The following is an 18,314-nucleotide window of genomic DNA, read 5'->3' as shown; positions in this document are numbered from 1 at the left end:
ACATACACAGAGGACATCAATGTGGGTGAAAGTCAGAAACGGGAAGGGGGCTATCATTCTGGGAGTATTCTATAGGCCTCCCCCAAAGCCACAGGGATAATGAGAGCAGATAACTTGGCAGCGTTGGGAAAGGTGCAAAAGCAACAAGGTTGTTATCACTGTTGATCTCAACTTTCCTGATGTTGATTCCACCTCCTTGTTCCAAAATGTGTCAATGAGGCAGAATGTGTTGTGTGTCCAGGAAGGATTCTTGACACAGTATGTGGATGGGCTCACTGGAGGAGTTGCCGTACTGTATCTCGTATGAGGCAATGATGCTGGTCAGGTGACTGATGTCACAATGGGTGGCCCTTTTGAGATAGTAACCACAACACCCCAACTTTTATCATGGTCATGGACAAGGATAGTAGCAGACCCTACGAGACAGTATTTAATTAGTGGATGGATAGTTACAATGGTATTTGGAACAACTTTGGAGTGTAAATTGGGAAAACATTTTCAACGGGAAACACACAATGGAAATGTGAAGGTTGTTTCAAGAACACTTATATGCAGTTCGGGGTAGATTTGTTCCACCCACAGTGAAACAATGTTTATATAAACAAACTGTGATCACAAGAGATGAGAACATTTAAGCAAGAGGGAAAAGGAAGCATTATTTAGGTTTAGGAAGCAACATCCAAGCAAGGCTCCAGAGAATTATAACGTAGCCTGGAAGGAGGTTAAGAAGTGACTTAGAGGTCGAAGGAACTTGAGAAGTCCTTGAGAAGCAGGACGAAGGAAAGCCAAAGGTGTTCTGCATGTGGGAAAAGAAGAGGAGGATGAATAGACTGAGCGTAGGACTACACAGGAGCAAGGGAGGAAATGTGCCTGGAGGATGCGGTGATAGGCGAGGTGCTTAATGAATGCTTTGCTTCAGAGTTACCAATGAGATAGACAGTGATTGTGACGATAGCAGTTGGGATGTGTAGATGGAGTGAAGAGGCCAGGAGTGAAATGGGCCTGACACAGGAAATTGGGACCATCTCTGTGGGCACTGTGGTCAGCATTGTCTCATTGGGCTGAAGGGTCTGTGTCTGTGCTCTGTTGCTCTGTGACTCTATCAGTAAGATTCGCCAGATATCACTGGACAGACATACAGACATGGTGTGGGAGTTGATGTTAACAGGGAATGTTTGTTCCCTAAGCAAACTGCTGCTCTGATACACAGGGTGGTGATACGGTCACATTTTGCAAAGAATCGTACTCTCTCTGACTCACTGTCTGCTTGTTGTATGTAATTCAGGGCATCACCAACAGCTGGAGCTGTCCTGCACCGCGACCAAAGTGTGAACAAGACGACGACAATCGACAATCGTCAGTCAGAATCAGAATGGCTACAGGTATGTTCACTGGGCTCTTTATAATTAAACTTCTGCCCTGTAGCTGCACATCGAAGGTTCAATCGTTAGGCATTAATATCGAAATAGTAAAATGGATTCAGCAGTGGCTAGATGGGAGACGCCAGAGAGTAGTGGTGGATAACTGTGTGTCAGATTGGAGGACGGTATGTAGCGGTGTGTCTCAGGGATCTGTAGTGGATCAAGTGTTGTTTGTCATATATATTAATGATCTGGATGATGGGGTGGTAAATTGGATTAGTAAGTATGCAGATGATACTAAGATAGGTGGAGTTGTGGATCATGAAGAAGGTTTTCAAAGCTTGCAGAGAGGTTTAGACCACTTAGAAGAGTGGGCTGAAAGATGGCAGATGGAGTTTAATGCTGATAAATGTGAGGTGCTACATTTTGGTGGGACTAATCAAAATAGGACATACATGGTAAATGGTAGGGCATTGAAGAATGCAGTAGAACAGAGGGATCTAGGAATAATGGTGCATAGTTCCCTGAAGGTGGAATCTCATGTGGATAGGGTGGTGAAGAAAGCTTTTGGTATGCTGGCCTTTATTAATCACAGCATTGAGTATAGGAGTTGGGATGTAATGTTGAAATTGTATAAGGCATTGGTAAGGCCAATTTTGGAGTATTGTGCACAGTTCTGGTCACCGAATTATAGGAAAGATGTTAATAAAAGTTCAGAGAGTATAGAGGAGATTTACTAAAATGTCGCCTGGGTTTCATCTCCTAAGTTACAGAGAAAGGTTGAACAAGTTAGGTCTTTAGTCTTTGGAGCGTAGAAGATTGAGGGGGGACTTGATGGAGGTGTTTACAATTATGAGGGGGATTTATAGAGTTGATGTGGATAGGCTTTTTCCATTGAGAGTGGGGGAGATTCAAACAAGAGGACATGAGTTGAGAGTGAAAGAGCAGAAGTTTAGGGGTAACATGAGGGGGAACTTCTTTATTCAGAGAGTGGTAGCTGTGTGGAACGAGCTTCCAGCAGAAGTGGTTGAGGCAGGTTTAGTGTTGTCGTTTAAAATAAATTGGATAGATATACGGACAGGAAAGGAATGGAGGGTTATGGGCTGAGTGCAGGTTGATGGGACTAGGTGAGAGTAAGAGTTCGGCATGGACTAGAAGGGCCGAGATGGCCTGTTTCCGTGCTGTAATTGTTATATGGTTAATAGTTTAGATGAAGAAACTTACACAGGTGCTAACAGGGCAGAGAAAAGTGTCATTGATCCCACTGGTAAAGCAGCTTTGTGTAATCGATCAGTCCAACAGTCCCAGTGCAGGGACCTGACACCAGTAATGGTCGAATGACTTCGTTCACCAGGCAAAGCTCCACCTGAGTGAAAGGAGCCGGAGACCCTGAATCAGTAGGTTGAGAGTGAAACACAAACAGGAATGTGACGGCGGTGTTGTTTGTTACGTAAAAGTCCAGGCTCAGGGTTTGTTGCACATCGGCCTGTTTAGAGGTGAAAGACATCTCCAACTTTTATTTATAAAATTCAGATGAGGGAAATTTTCCAAACTCTGAGGGAAAGTAGATGAGGGAAATTTTCCAAACTCTGTTTTCTGTAACCGAGCCGAGAACATTGCCAGCCTTGGAAATGGCTGAGGATCAGGAGACACTTCATTTTAGATAAACTTGTGGTCTGGTTTGGTGTATCACTGTCTGGTATGGAGGGGCTACTGCACAGGACCGAAAGAAGCTGCAGGAAGTTGTAAATCTGGTCAGCTCCATCTTGGGTATGAATCTACAAAGTACCCAGGACATCTTCAGGGAGCAGTGTCTTAGAAAGGCAGCGTCCATTATGCAGGACCTTCAGCACCCAGGGCATGCCATTTTCTCACCGTTACCATCAGAAAGCAGGTACAGAAGCTTGAAGGCACACACTCAGCGATTCAGGAACAGCTTCTTCCCCTCTACCATCCGATTCCTAAATGGACATTAAATCTCTGGACACTACCTTAGATTTTTTTAATATACAGTCTTTCTGTTTTTGCAAGTTTTTAAAAAATCTATTTAATATTCGTAATTGGTTTACTTGTTTATTTTTTTTTATTCAGTATTATTTTTTTCCCTGCTAGATTATGTATTGCATTGAGCTGCTGCTGCTAAATTAACAAATTTCACATCACATGCCGGTCATAATAAACCTGATTCTGATTTTGTTTTAATATCCCAATCCATGTCTGGTCTGTGGCCAAATGGTGAAAGTGAGTTCTCAATATTTCCCTCTTGAGATGATCTGCTACCTGAATTTAAATTCCCAGTGCCTCTGATGGGAGACCCGGTATAACCAGTGACCAACTGTCACGGTCTCCGGTGGGCATTGTGATTGTGCTCAACTCTGTGATTCCAGGTGGAATAAAACAGAGATTACAGCCTGGAAATGAATCCTTTTATTTGTGTTTACAGCCTCCTCTGACTGCGTGCAATTTATACTCATCACCCGCCACGTGAAAAAATGCCCCTTCAGTCCCTTTTAAATTTCTGCCCTCGAGTCTCAGACTCCCCTAACCTGGGAAACATATTATGACTATCCACCCTCTCTGCACCCCTGATTACTTTATGTACGTGTGTAAGGTCACCCTTCAAGCTCCCCTGATCCAGGGCAAACTGTCCCAGCCGAAACATATAACACAAAAACCAAGCAGCTCCATCCAGTAACATACTTGACAATCTCCTCGACAGTCTTTCCAGCTGAATCACATCCATCCTATAGATCGGCAACGGCAAATGAACGCAAAGCTCTCTCGGTGAGACTTTGAGTTTAGCTACGAGAACTGCACGCCAAGACGCTCCCTTTGCCAATGACTTGTATAGTTGTTACATGACAATCATCCTCCAGGTGACGGGATGGGACCCAGGCATCAAGGCAATGGTCAGTCTGTGACCCAGGGGACAAGACAATGTAAGACAAAGCAAACGGAGAACGTGTGATCTAGAGGATCGGACCATGAGTAATCCAGTGGATTGTTTGTGAGTGACACAGGTGACTGGACAGTTTGTGACCCAGGGAGATTTATGTTTATGAAAGATAATCCCAGTGATAATTCCCCGTATCACCTGATGCTGTTCCATTAATAACCGCTGGTTATCAGTGTGTTCAACTAATGCGTAGTCGGTGATCAGTATTACTGTGTCTATCCAGTTTTTTCCTGGGAGTGGATGTGTCCAGACACCGGCTTATTGTGATGGTCACCTAGCAGGAAGTGTGGTTCACATTGACCAGCACAGTCCCACTCCAAATCTGGTCAGCCGGAGTCTCGGCTCCATTGCAGACACTCATTGTGAATCCTTGTTCGAGTATAAATCACTCTAAACCTGCTATTGCTCATTTACTTCAGGTGGGAAATTAAATCGGGTACGGAAAGTACTCAAGAGGTTTTTACCAGGCAACTCATTGAGGGAAGATGATCGGGACACGGGAAGCAAGGTACCAAAGCAGGGTCAGATTCAGAGCAATGTCCCAATGGAATGCGGTCCGGCCGCAGCGGAAGTGGAGCAAATTCAGCCCAGAGACAGTGACGTCAGAGACACTGAGCAGAACCCTGGAACCAGTACAAGTGAGGCGACTGTCTGTCAGCCCAGAGACAGTGACGTCAGAGACACTGAGCAGGACCCTGGAACCGGTACAAGTGAGGTGACTGTCTGTCAGCCCAGAGACAGTGACGTCAGAGACACTGATCAGAACCCTGGAACTGGTACAAGTGAGGCGACTGTCTGTCAGCCCAGAGACAGTGACGTCAGAGACACTGATCAGGACCCTGGAACCAGTACAAGTGAGGCGACTGTCTGTCAGCCCAGAGACAGTGACGTCAGAGACACTGATCAGGACCCTGGAACCAGTACAAGTGAGACGACTGTCTGTCAGCTCAGAAGCTCATTAAACACGGAATTGTCAAGTCCCCAACAGGGAGTGGGTGAGTGAAATATGAGGGTAATGTTTTCGCAGAATGTGGCAGGGAGGAGGGTAAATGTGATTCCTTGTTGGAGGGTTGGTCAGAGAGGGGAAATGTGTGGATGTGGTACATGTGGTGTAGGGGGGCACCCGTTACCGCACTACAGGAAATGTACTACCTGTTCTGATGATATCCAGGATGTGTATCAGAGGAAACGCAGCTATCCGGATAAGAGAGTATTTCCAGGATAACAGTTGTGGGAAATGTATTCGCCAGGATGGAGAGAGTATCTCTGGGAAGCGACTATCATTGGCAGTCCCAACATTTATTGCCAATCTTAAACCGCGATGGGTGAGTGGGTGGGACGGTGGGAGAAACAGGTTTCTAGTAAATGTGGTCCTTCTGGTAACGTCATGTCTAGCGCATTGATGGTTCGGTTTTAGTCCAGTGTCAGAGATTAGGATAAAATCCATGTTTCCAGATGAAGGCAGGTGAACACTGAGGTTGTTGACATGACTGGTTTGTTGGGTTGGGTGAGAGCGGTGGAGACAGGTGATATTTGAGTTTGTGACTACATTCACTTTTTATATTTGCAGAGCCAGAGTTTACAATCTCTGACCTCCTGGCAGAGGGGGAGAAATATCGACTGTACCAGCTGACAAAGTTCTACAGAGACAGACTTAAACAAGCGATTGAAGAAAAGGTTGAGAGACTCGGTTGGATGTTGACAAAGGAGGGACATTTCAGTAGAGAAGAAAATGAGGTGAGTGTATTTAGTCTATTGTCACCGAACTGCTGGTATCAGAGGGAATATTGATTAATATTCATCTCCTGCACGTTCTAGGAGTTCTACGTGGCAATGGAGATGTTGATCTCTGATGGTCTCCAGCAGATCTGGTTTCAGCTGTTAAGGTGGGGAGCACTGGGAACTACAGGTTCAGTGTCACCTTTTCCTCTCACACCTGCTGTATTTATCAGTGTGATATACGAGCAGTGGCTGCATATCTGGGCTGTTGAACAGACATTCAGTCTAAAACTAATTTCACGTCTTATCGGGACCGTCAGTCAAATTCACCTCAGCTCATTAATCCAGGATGAATATTGTCAGATTGTCAACTGGGACAACTGGCTTCACTGCGGTACTTGAGGGAGGGAAACCTGCTAACCACAGCTGGTCTGGTCTCCATCTGAGTTCCCTAACAGAGTAGCTGACTTGTCATATTCATAGAAAAGTACAGTACAGAAACAGGCCCTTTGGCCCATCTATTCCATGCCAGACTACTGAAGCTGCCTATTCCCACTGACCTGCACTGGGCCATGGCGCTCTATACCCTTACCATTCATGTATCTATCCAGACTTCTCTTCACCGCTTGTACCACTCGCACTTCTCGCTCGTTCCACACTCTCACCACCCCCTGAGTGAAGAGTTTCCCCTCATTTACCCTATCTATACACCTTATATTTTTGTGTACCTCTGTCAAACCACCCTTCAATCTTCTGCGTTCCAAGGCATAAAGTCCTAACCTGTTCAGTCTTTCCTTATACCTCAGGTCCTCCAGTTCCAGCAACATACTTCACAACCTGCTTCACCTCTGTCCTCGAAGTAGGTGATCGGATCTGCACACAGTACTGAAAACTAGGCCTGACCAACGTTTTATACACGTTGAACACCATATTTCACGTCCTGTACTCAATATTTTCATTTATGAAGGCTCGTGTGACAAATACTTTCTGTCCAATCTATCAACCTTTGCTGCCACTTTTAATGATTATGGACCTGTTCTCTCAGATCACTTCGCTCTACCGCACTCCTCAGTGCCCTACCGGTCACTGTATAAGACTGACCCTGCTTGGTCCTTCCAAAGTGCAACATGTCGCACTTGTCTGTATTAAATTGCATCCGCCATTTTCAGCCCATTTCTCAGCTGGTTTAGACACCACTGCAAGGTTTGGTAGTCTTCCTCACTCTCCACTCTTGGTGTCATCTGCAAATTCGCTGATCCAGTTAACCACATTTTCACCCAGATCATTGATATAGATGACAAACAACATCGGATCCAGCACCGATCCCTGTGGCACAGCACATATTACAAACTCCCAGTCAGAGATTCAACAGTCTCTAACCACTCTCTGCCTTCTTCCAAAAAGCCATTGTCTAATCCAAATTACCAGTTTACCTTGAGTGCTGAGCAACTGCACTTTCTTGACCACCCTCCCTTGCGGTGCCTTGTCAAATGTCGTGCTAAAGTCCATTCAGACAACACCCACTTCCTTCCATTCATCAACTTTCCCGGTAACTTCCTGGTTCAACATTCAGATTGGTTAGACAGGAACTACCACGCACAAAGCTGATATCGCATGACACCAAAAATGAATAGGTTGTCCTGAAAGGACATATATATCACAAGAACCTTTTGGTAAGCACTTTACATTATTAGCCAGCACCCCTTCATATTTCATATTCTCTCTACTTACGGCTTTTCGTTGCTTTCTGCTGGTTAGTAAAAGCCTCCCAGTCCTTCTGTTTTCCACTATATTTTGCTATACTCTATACCCTCTCCTTTGCTTTTCTGCTGCATTGACTTCCTCGTCAGCCACGGTTGATCATCCTGCCTTTGGAATAATTCTTCATATTTGGGATTATCTACCTCTACCTGTGCCTTCTGAATCACTCCCAGAATCTTCATCTATTCCTAGTCATAGTCATAGTCATAGTCATACTTTATTCCTGCTTGGTTGTTGCCTCTTCCAATTTATTTTTGCCCAGCTCCTCTCTCATTTCTCTGTAATTCATTTATTCCAGTGTAAACTGATACATCTGACTTTTACCTTCTCCCTCTCAAACTGCAGTGTCAGTTCTGCTATTTTATGATCACTGCCTCTTAGGGGTTTATTTACCTTAAGCTCCCCAATCAAATCTGGTGCAATACACAACACTGAATCCAGATTTGCCTTTCCTATAGTGGACTCAACCATAGGCTTCTCTCAAAAGCCATCTCATAGGCATTCTATAAATTCCCTCACTTGGGATTCAACACCGACCTGATTTTCCAAAGCTACCTGCATATTGAAATTCCCCATGACTATTTTAACATTGAAATCTTTACATGCCTCTTCTCTCTCCCACTGGAATGTGTATCCCACATCCTGGTTACTGTTCCATCAGGGTCATTTTCTTTCCTACACAGTATCTTAACAACTACACCGTCCAATCTGCTATCACTTCTTTAGAAGCACATTTCATTTTTTATGACAACAGAGTCAACCCAACCCTTTCACCCACCTGCCTCTCCTTTCGATTAAATATTTATCCTTGGATGTGAGCACCCAAATATGATCTTTCAGCCACGATTCAGTGATGCCCACCATCCATTTTTTGCTCCCTCGCTCTCCCTCTCTTCCGTTCTTGTTGTCACATCTTTTTGATGTAATGTTACACATTGATGGATAAGTAAATTAATCACGTTGAATATACTGCAGGGTGACAGTAAATCCTTAATCTTTCACAATATTGATTTAGAATTTCCCTCAGTTACTGCTTCTCTGTTAACGACTGAACCCAGGGAGGATCAGGCAGCAGCCCAGTGACTGCATCAATTCTGAAGCTACTGGGACCATGAACAGATATTTTCCTGCACATTCTCCATGTCCGTCTGTCTGCTCCGTGGTAAATTTATTACTTTCCTTTTCTAGAAAGTCACCAAACTGACAAAGAAGGGAAACCGGACTGAGAGTTCCAGACTCTTCCTCAGTTTGGTGATGGAGAAAGGCTTCCGGGCCCGGAGGGCGATGTGGGAATCCTTTGTGACATGGAGGACTGAGTTACCGAAGTTGGACAGAATACTGAGGGAAATACAGGAACTCGGTACGTTAAAACCACACACTGAACACAAAGGCACATTGAAATAAACATTTTAGTTATTTTAATTATTTTAGTTCTGTTTCCATGGATTTTTTAAATATTTAAACAGGTCCTGCTCCACAGGAATACATGAACATCGCCCAAGGGTTATCTGAATTACCCACCCAACTGATAGGTGAGTGATGAAATGCTCAGTTCAAACCACACCTCAAGTGTTAGTCTGTGACTTGGCAAAACCTGGGAATCAAAATTCACCATTAGCCATTCGCTGATCTCTGGATTGAAGTAACAATTCAAAGTATCTCTCTTTGCAGCCTGAATATTCTACATTTTATTTTTCTATTAATCCATCTGTTGGTTCTGCTGAAGCCTTCACTCCAGGTCCTAACGCTCTGGGAATGCCCACACACCCCAGGCAGGCTCCTGATACACTGTATGACCCAGTCCAGGTGAGTTTTCTATCTTCAGACCTTCCATCTTCCAAGCCCCTTTTCCTTTGTAATAGCACCACACACAATTCTGTTCACTGGTGTTCATTACTTTTTGTAATTCCGCTAGTGACTTCTATAGAGTTTGTCTGGTATTTCCTTTTCACCCGTTACTGCAACTACAACATCATTTTTCAGCGGTCCAATATCGAACCTCTCCTGTTTTTTTACTCTTTATATATCTGGGAAAGTTTAAAAAAAATATTTTGTTATTCTTTCTTATATTATTGACCATATGCTTGCATTTGCTGTACCTTCATGTATATCTAGGAACATATATAACATAGTTGCCTTCGACATGACTCAGATAGTAAATTCCAGGTACCAGAACTCAATGAAAAAAAACCACTCTCAATTGCTGTAAATTTACCACATCTCACCTTAACCAAATGCCCTCTGATATTAGACACCAGTCTTATGTAAAAAAAAACAAACAAAATACAGGCTGTCGACCCAAATCTTATCTCTCAAACTTGTACACCTCTGTCAGAACTCTATTCTAACTCCAGAGTAAACAAACCAAGTTTATCAAACCTCGGCTTGTAGCACATGCCACCGAATCTAGGCAACACCCTGATGAACCTGTTCTGTACCCTCTCTAATCCTTCCAAGAGCTGGACAATCAGAAGTGAATACAATACTCCAGATGCACCCTAAAATCATAAGACTTAGGAGCAGAATTAAGCCAATCGGCTCAGTGATTTTGCTCCCCAAATCCTCTCAACCCCATTATCCCGCCTTCTGTAAATGTTGATGCTCTTCCTAATCAGGAACATATCGATCTGCATTTTAAATATATCCAATGGCGTGTCTTCCTCAGCAGTCCATGACAATAATTTCACAGATTCACCACCCGCCAGCGAAGGCATTTCTCCCAGTGTGCGTCCCCGCCAGCCAGGACAATTCCCCACAGTTCCCAAGCATATTAATTTTCTGTATGAGCCTCCCATGTGGGACCTTGTCAAATATTCTACCGACATACAAGTAGACCTGTGACTAGTGGTGTGCCACAGGGATCAGTGCTGGGTCCATTGTTATTTGTCATCTATATCAATGATGTGGATGATAATGTCGTAAACTGGATCAGCAAATTTGCTGATGATACAAATATTGGAGGTGTAGTGGACAGTGAGGAAGGTTTTCAAAGCTTGCAGAGGGACTTGGACCAGTTGGGAAAATGGGTTGAAAAATGGCAGATGGAGTTTAATACAGACAAGTGTGAGGTATTGCACTTTGGAAGGACAAACTGAGATAGAACATGCAGGGTAAATGGTAAGGCACTGAGGAGTGCAGTAGAACAGAGGGATCTGGGAATACAGATACAAAATTCTCTAAAAGTGGTGTCACAGGTAGATAGGGTCGTAAAGAGAGCTTTTGGTACATTGGCCTTTATTAATCAAAGTATTGAATATAAGAGCTGGAATGTTATGATGAGATTGTATAAGGCATTGGTGAGGCCGAATCTGGAGTATTGTGTTCAGTTTTGGTCACCAAATTACAGGAAGGATATTAATAAGGTTGAAAGAGTGCAGAGAAGGTTTACAAGGATGTTGCCGGGACTTGAGAAACTCAGCTACAGAGAAAGGTTGAATAGCTTAGGACTTTACGTAGAAAAATGAGGGGAGATTTGATAGAGGTATATAAAATTATGTTGGGTATAGATAGAGTGAATGCAAGCAGGCTTTTTCCACTGAGACAAGGGGAGAAAAAAAAACAGAGGACATGGGTTAAGGGTGAGGGGGGAAAAGTTTAAAGGGAACATGGGGGGTGCGGGCTTCTTCACACAGAGAGTGGTGGGAGTGTGGAATGAGCTGCCAGACGAGGTGGTAAATGTGGGTTCTTTTTTAACATTTAAGAATAAATTGGACAGATTGAAGACAAGTACGACATGTTGCACTTTGGAAGGACCAAGCAGGGTCGGTCTTATACAGTTACCGGGAGGGCACTGAGGAGGGTGGTAGAGTGAAGTGATCTGGGAATACAGGTCCATAATCATTAAAAGTTTTGGATGGGGTTTGCATCTTGACAACTTGATTGAGTTCCTCCAGGATGTGACAAAGGTGATGGATGAAGTTACACATGGATGTTGTCTAGAAACCATAGAAACCATAAAAAAAACTACAGCACAGAAACAGGTGTTTTGGCCCTTCTTGGCCCTGCTGAACCCCAAACCACCTCAAACATTCTCTCTTTCATACTGCCATGGGGCGGAAGATATAAAGACTGAAGGTGTGTACCACCAGCCTCAGGGACAGCTTCAATACTGCATTTATAAGACTACTGAATGGTCACCTACTATGTTATTATTGGCTCTTAATAATATTAAGACAATTATATAATTGTAACATCGTGCATCCGGTAACTAATAACAACTCACTTAGATAACCACAATATACTCACATGGCAGCAGAAAAAATACCGTTCGGTTATGAACAACAGATAACAGATTATGCAATTCTATTTCAAAACCTGTGGAAAGCAGAAATCTTTCAGTGTAATATTGGCTATCAAAAAACATTTGATTCTCTCCCTCACATGGTTAAGAGAAGTTCCAAATAGATATAAAATTCATCCAATACTTGTGAAATTTCTACAACATCTGATGAATCATTGGCATAAAATAATCGTCCTATTAACAACCACAAAGGGACAACCACCATTATCAAAATTGAGGGATTTTCCAGAGCGACTCACTAAGGCCAGTATGGTTCTGTTTGGCTTTAAACCTGCTTATAATTTACTAAAATGGACAAAAATCAGGTATCAAATCAGGTAAAAAGTACGAATTATACCTTTGCACAGCTATACATTGGTGATTTGAAATTATTTGCTCTTGCATCAGCAAAACTAAAACAAATAATTCAGATAAAAAAAAACAATTTCCAAAGATACAAGCATGAACTTTAGACTAGAAAAGTACAGAACATGAAACATAAAGAAAGGTGCAATAGAGCCAGTAGAATATCAAACAGAGCATCAGGGGACAATGCAACAGAATATCAAACATATATTTAGGATATCAATAACAAAGAAAATAGATAATAGTGTGATAAAGGAAAACCTTCCAACAAAATTTACTTTAAGACCAAAGAAAATCTGAATTTATTGCAAGTCTGAAGAAAATCTGAATTTACATCAAGGATCAAGAAAATCTGCTAAACAGAGCTGAACAGTAAAAATATAACAAAGGTAGTATACAGTCACTATGCCCATATTGACGTATAATTTCGGTATAATATCCTGGTCTGAAACAGATCTGGAAAATATACAGAGAAAAATAAGAACTTAAATGACAGTTTCTAGAAAACGCCATGTGCACTGGATCACACTTAGATTGATATGAATGAAGACAGTATGAGTATGGTGAATAACAGATCTAAAAAAATGAGACAACAGCCAGATAAAAATTCTCAGAATCAGGGTTAATATCACAGACACATGTCGTGAAAATTGTTTTTCTGTGCCAGCAGCACAATTACAGTAAAGTGTGCTCGGTGAGTGTGTGTTTATGTATGCACTTGTAGAAATAGAGTTGTATCAGCGTGAATTAATCAGTCTGATGTCCTGGTGGAAGAAGTTGTCGCGGAGCCTGTTGGTCCTGGCTTTTATGCTGCGGTACCGTTTCCCGGATAGTAGCAGCTGGAACAGTTTGTGGTTGGTGAGATTTAGGTCCGGAATGATCCTTCGGGCCCTTTTTACCCCGTCTCTGAAATGTCCGGAATAGTGGGAAGTTCACATCTACAGATGCACTGGGCTGTCCGCACCACTCTCTGCAGAGCCCTGCGATTGAGAGAAGTACAGTTCCCATTCCATGTAATGATGCAGCCAGTCAGGATGCTCTCAACTGTGCCCCTGTAGAAAATGGTTAGCATTTGGGGGCCCATCCCAAACTTCCTCTACCATCTGAGGTGAAAGAGGTGCTGTTGTGCCTTTTCCACCACGCAGCCGGTATGTACAGACCATGTGAGATCCTCGGTGATGATTATGCTGAGGAACTTAAAGCTGTTCACCCTCTCAACCCCAGATCCATTGATGTCAATAGGGGTTAGCCTGTCTCCATTCCTCCTGTCATCCACAATCAGCTCCTTTGTTTTTTGCGACATTGAGGGAGAAGTTGTTTTCTTGACACCACTGTGTCAGAGTGATGACTACTTCTATGTAGGCTACCTCGTTATTATTTGAGATTTGGCCAATCAATACAGTATCGTCAGCAAATTTAATTAGCAGATTGGAGCTGTGGGTGGCGACACAGTCATGTGTATACAGAGAGTAAAGGAGGGAGCTTAGGACACAGCCCTGAGGGGCACCTATATCGAGTGTCAGAGGGGCAGAGGTGAGGGAGCCCACTCTTACCACCTGCTGGCGATCTGACAGGAACTCCACGATCCAGCTGCACAAGGCAGGGTCGAGGTCGAGGTCTTTGAGCTTCTTGTTAAGCCTGGAGGAAATGATGGTATTGAATACTGAACTATAGTCCAAGAACAGCATTCTCACATAAGCATCACTCTTCTCCAGATGTTCAGAGGCGCTGGCTGTCCACTCTATCTATTCCTCTTAATATCTTGTACACTTCTATCATGTCTCCTCTCATCCTCCTTCTCTCCAAAGAGTAAAGCCCTAGCTTCCTTAATCTCTAATCATAATGCATAATCTCTAAACCAGGCAGCATCCTGGTAAATCTCCTCTGTACCCTTTCCAATGCTTCCACATCCTTCCTATAGTGAGGCGACCAGAACTGGATACAGTACTCCAAGTGTAGCCTAACCAGAGTTTTATAGAGCTGCATCATTACATCGCTACTCTTAAACTCTATCCCTCGACTTATGAAAGCCAACACCCCATAAACTTTCTTAACTACCCTATCTACCTGTGAGGCAACTTTCAGGGTTCTGTGGACATGTAACCCCAGATCCCTCTGCTCCTCCACACTACCAAGTATCCTGCCATTTACTTTGTATTCTGCCTTGGAGTTTGTCCTTCCAAAGTGTACCACCTCACACTTCTCCGGGTTGAACTCCATCTGCCACTTCTCAGCCCACTTCTGCATCCTATCAATGTCTCTCTGCAATCTTTGACAATCCTCTACGCTATCTACAACACCACCAACCTTTCTGTCATCTGCAAACTTGTCAACCCACCCTTCTACCCCCACATCCAGGTCGTTAATAAAAATCAGGAAAATTAGAGGTCCCAGAGCAGATCCTTGTGGGGCACCACTAATCACAACCCTCCAATCTGAATGCACTCCCTCCACCACCACCCTCTGCCTTCTGCAGGCAATCCAATTCTGAATCCACCTGGCCAAACTTCCCTGGATCCCATGCCTTCAGACTTTCTGAATAAGCCTACTGTGTGGAACCTTGTCAAATGCCTTACTAAAATCCATGTAGATCATATCCACTGCACTACCCTCAACTATGTGCCTGGTCACCTCCTCAAAGAACTCTATCAGGCTTGTTAGACATGATCTGCCCTTCACAAAGCCATGCTGACTGTCCCTGATCAGACCATGATTCTCTAAATGCCCATAAATACTATCTCTAAGAATCTTTTCCAACAGCTTTCCCACCACAGACGTAAGGCTCATTGGTCTATAATTACCCGGACTATCCCTACTACCTTTTTTGAACAAAGGGACAACATTCGCCTCCCTCCAGTCCTCTGGTACCATTCCCGTGGACAACGAGGACATAAAGATCCTAGCCAGAGGCTCAGCAATCTCTTCCCCCACCTAATGGAGAAGCCTGCGGAATATTCTGTCTAGCCCAAGGGACTTATCCATCCTAATGTATTTTAACAACTCCAACTCCTCCTCTCCCTTAATATCAACATGCTCCAGAACATCAACCTAACTCATATTGTCCTCACCATCATCAAGTTCTCTCTCATTGGTGAAAACTGCAGAGAAGTATTCATTGAGCACCTCACTCACTTCCACAGCTTCCAGGCACATCTTCCCACCTTTATCTAAATGGACCTACCTTCACTCCTGTCATCCTTTTGTTCTTCACATAAGTGAAGAATACCCCAGAAGAGATCCCAATGATCCAAACCCCCTGCTCCCTGCACCAACTCCTCAGCCACGCATTCAACTGCCATCTCCTCCAATTCTTACCATCACTGTCACGTAGCACTGGCAGCAATCCTGAGAACGCCACCCTTGAGGTCCTGCTCTTCAGCCTTCTGCCTAGTTCCAGAAACTCACACTTCAGGACCTCATCCCTCTTCCTGCCTATGTCGTTGGTGCCAACATGTACCATGACTTCTGGTTGCTTTCCCTCTCATACCAGGATATCGTGCACCCGGTCAGAGACATCCCGGACCCTGGCACCCGGGAGACAACAAACCATGCGGGTGTCCTTCTCACGTCCACAAAATCTCCTGTCTGCTCCCCTGACTATAGAGTCTCCAATGACGACAGCTCTCCTCTTCTCCGTCCCACCCTTCTGCACCACAGGTTCAGACTCAGTGCCAGAGGCCCTGCCACCGTGGCTCACACCCGGTCGGTTGTCCCCGCCAACAGTATCCAGAATGGTGAACATATTATTGAGGGAAATGGCCACAGGGGTGCTCTGCACTACCTGTCTGCTCACCTTCACTTTCCCCCCTCTGACCGTCACCCAACGACCTGCTTCCGACAGCCTAGGTGTGACTACCTCCCTGTAGCTCTCATCTATGACTGCCTCATTCTCCCTTATGAGTCGAAGGTCATCCAGCTGCTCTAGATTCCTTCCAGATCGCCAAGATCTTGACACACTGTGAGACCGCACAGACCCCTGATAGTGTCCTGAGACACTCTGAGACCCACGCACCCTGACAACATCCTGTCACGCTGTGAGACCGGACACAAACCTGAGAGGGTCCTGACACACTGTGAGACCCGACACACCACGGGTAGGGTCCGGACACACTGTAAGACTCCACACAACCTGGACTCGGTCCTCACACACTGTGAGACCCCACACACTCCCAAAAGGGTCCAGACACATTGTGATACCTCAAACACCCCTGGCTGGCTCCTGACACACTGTGAGACCCCACACACCCCTGACAGGGTCCTGACACACTGTGAGACCCCACACACCCCTGCCAGGGAACTGGCACACTGTGAGACCCCACACACCCCTGGCCGGCTCCTCACACACTGTATGAGACCCCACACACCCCTGACAGGGTCCTGACACACTGTGAGACCCAACACACCCCTGACAGGGTCCTGACGAACTGTGAGACCCTACACCTCTCTGACAGGGTGCTGACACACAGTGAGATCCCACACACACCTGACAGGGTCCTGACACATTGTGGTACCTCAAACACCACTGAGAGGGTCCTGACACACTGTGAGACCCCACACACCCCTGCCAGGGAACTGGCACACTGTGAGACCCCACACACCCCTGGCCGGCTCCTCACACACTGTATGAGACCCCACACACCCCTGACAGGGTCCTGACACACTGTGAGACCCAACACACCCCTGACAGGGTCCTGACGAACTGTGAGACCCTACACCTCTCTGACAGGGTGCTGACACACAGTGAGATCCCACACACACCTGACAGGGTCCTGACACATTGTGGTACCTCAAACACCACTGAGAGGGTCCTGACACACTGTGAGACACCACACATCCCTGAGGGAGACCTGGCACACTGTGAGACCGCACACACACCTGGCCGGCTCCTGACACATTGTGAGACCCCACACACCCCTGGCCAGCTCCTGACACACTGAGACCCCACACACCCCTGACAGGGTCCTGACACACTGTAAGACCCTTCACCCCTCTGACAGGGTGCTGACACACAGCGAGATCCCACACACTCCTGACATGGTCCTGACACACTGTGAGACCCCACACACCCCTGCCAGGGAACTGGCACACTGTGAGACCCCACACACCCCTGGCCGGCTCCTCACACACTGTATGAGACCCCACACACCCCTGACAGGGTCCTGACACACTGTGAGACCCAACACACCCCTGACAGGGTCCTGACGAACTGTGAGACCCTACACCTCTCTGACAGGGTGCTGACACACAGTGAGATCCCACACACACCTGACAGGGTCCTGACACATTGTGGTACCTCAAACACCACTGAGAGGGTCCTGACACACTGTGAGACACCACACATCCCTGAGGGAGACCTGGCACACTGTGAGACCGCACACACACCTGGCCGGCTCCTGACACATTGTGAGACCCCACACACCCCTGGCCAGCTCCTGACACACTGAGACCCCACACACCCCTGACAGGGTCCTGACACACTGTAAGACCCTTCACCCCTCTGACAGGGTGCTGACACACAGCGAGATCCCACACACTCCTGACATGGTCCTGACACACTGTGAGACGCAACATACCCCGGACAGGGTCCTATAGAAAATAGACAAGAGACAATAGGTGCAGGTGTAGGCCATTCGACCCTTCGAGCCTGAACCGCCATTCACTGTGATCATGACTGATCATCCTCAATCAGTATCCAGTTCCTGCCTTATCCCCATAACCTTTGATTCCACTATCTTTAAGAGCTCTATCCATCTCTTTCTAAAAAACATCCAGAGACTTGGCCTCCACTGCCTTCTGGGGCAGAGCATTCAATATATCCACCACTCTCTGAGTGAAAAAGTTTTTCCTCAACTCCGTTCTAAATGGCCTACCC

At 45.3% G+C, this 18,314-nt stretch overlaps 1 protein-coding gene across 1 annotated transcript in view; it reads left to right on the top strand.

The window, feature by feature from the left end:
- Positions 1 to 1,290: 1,290 nt before the first annotated feature.
- LOC140192775 (NACHT, LRR and PYD domains-containing protein 3-like) overlaps positions 1,291 to 18,314 on the top strand; it is a 30,347-nt gene continuing 13,323 nt past the window's right edge. The window contains exons 1-5 of the mRNA XM_072250261.1: positions 1,291 to 1,382; positions 4,737 to 5,312; positions 5,888 to 6,054; positions 8,986 to 9,157; positions 9,264 to 9,329. Of these exons, the coding sequence (XP_072106362.1) occupies positions 1,373 to 1,382; positions 4,737 to 5,312; positions 5,888 to 6,054; positions 8,986 to 9,157; positions 9,264 to 9,329 (991 nt within the window). The 5' untranslated portion in view covers positions 1,291 to 1,372. The remainder of the gene's footprint in view (positions 1,383 to 4,736; positions 5,313 to 5,887; positions 6,055 to 8,985; positions 9,158 to 9,263; positions 9,330 to 18,314) is intronic.

Source organism: Mobula birostris, unplaced genomic scaffold (genome assembly GCF_030028105.1).
Source record: "Mobula birostris isolate sMobBir1 unplaced genomic scaffold, sMobBir1.hap1 scaffold_2594, whole genome shotgun sequence".
Lineage (NCBI taxonomy): Eukaryota > Metazoa > Chordata > Chondrichthyes > Myliobatiformes > Myliobatidae > Mobula > Mobula birostris.
This window is presented reverse-complemented; position numbering and strand designations above follow the sequence as displayed.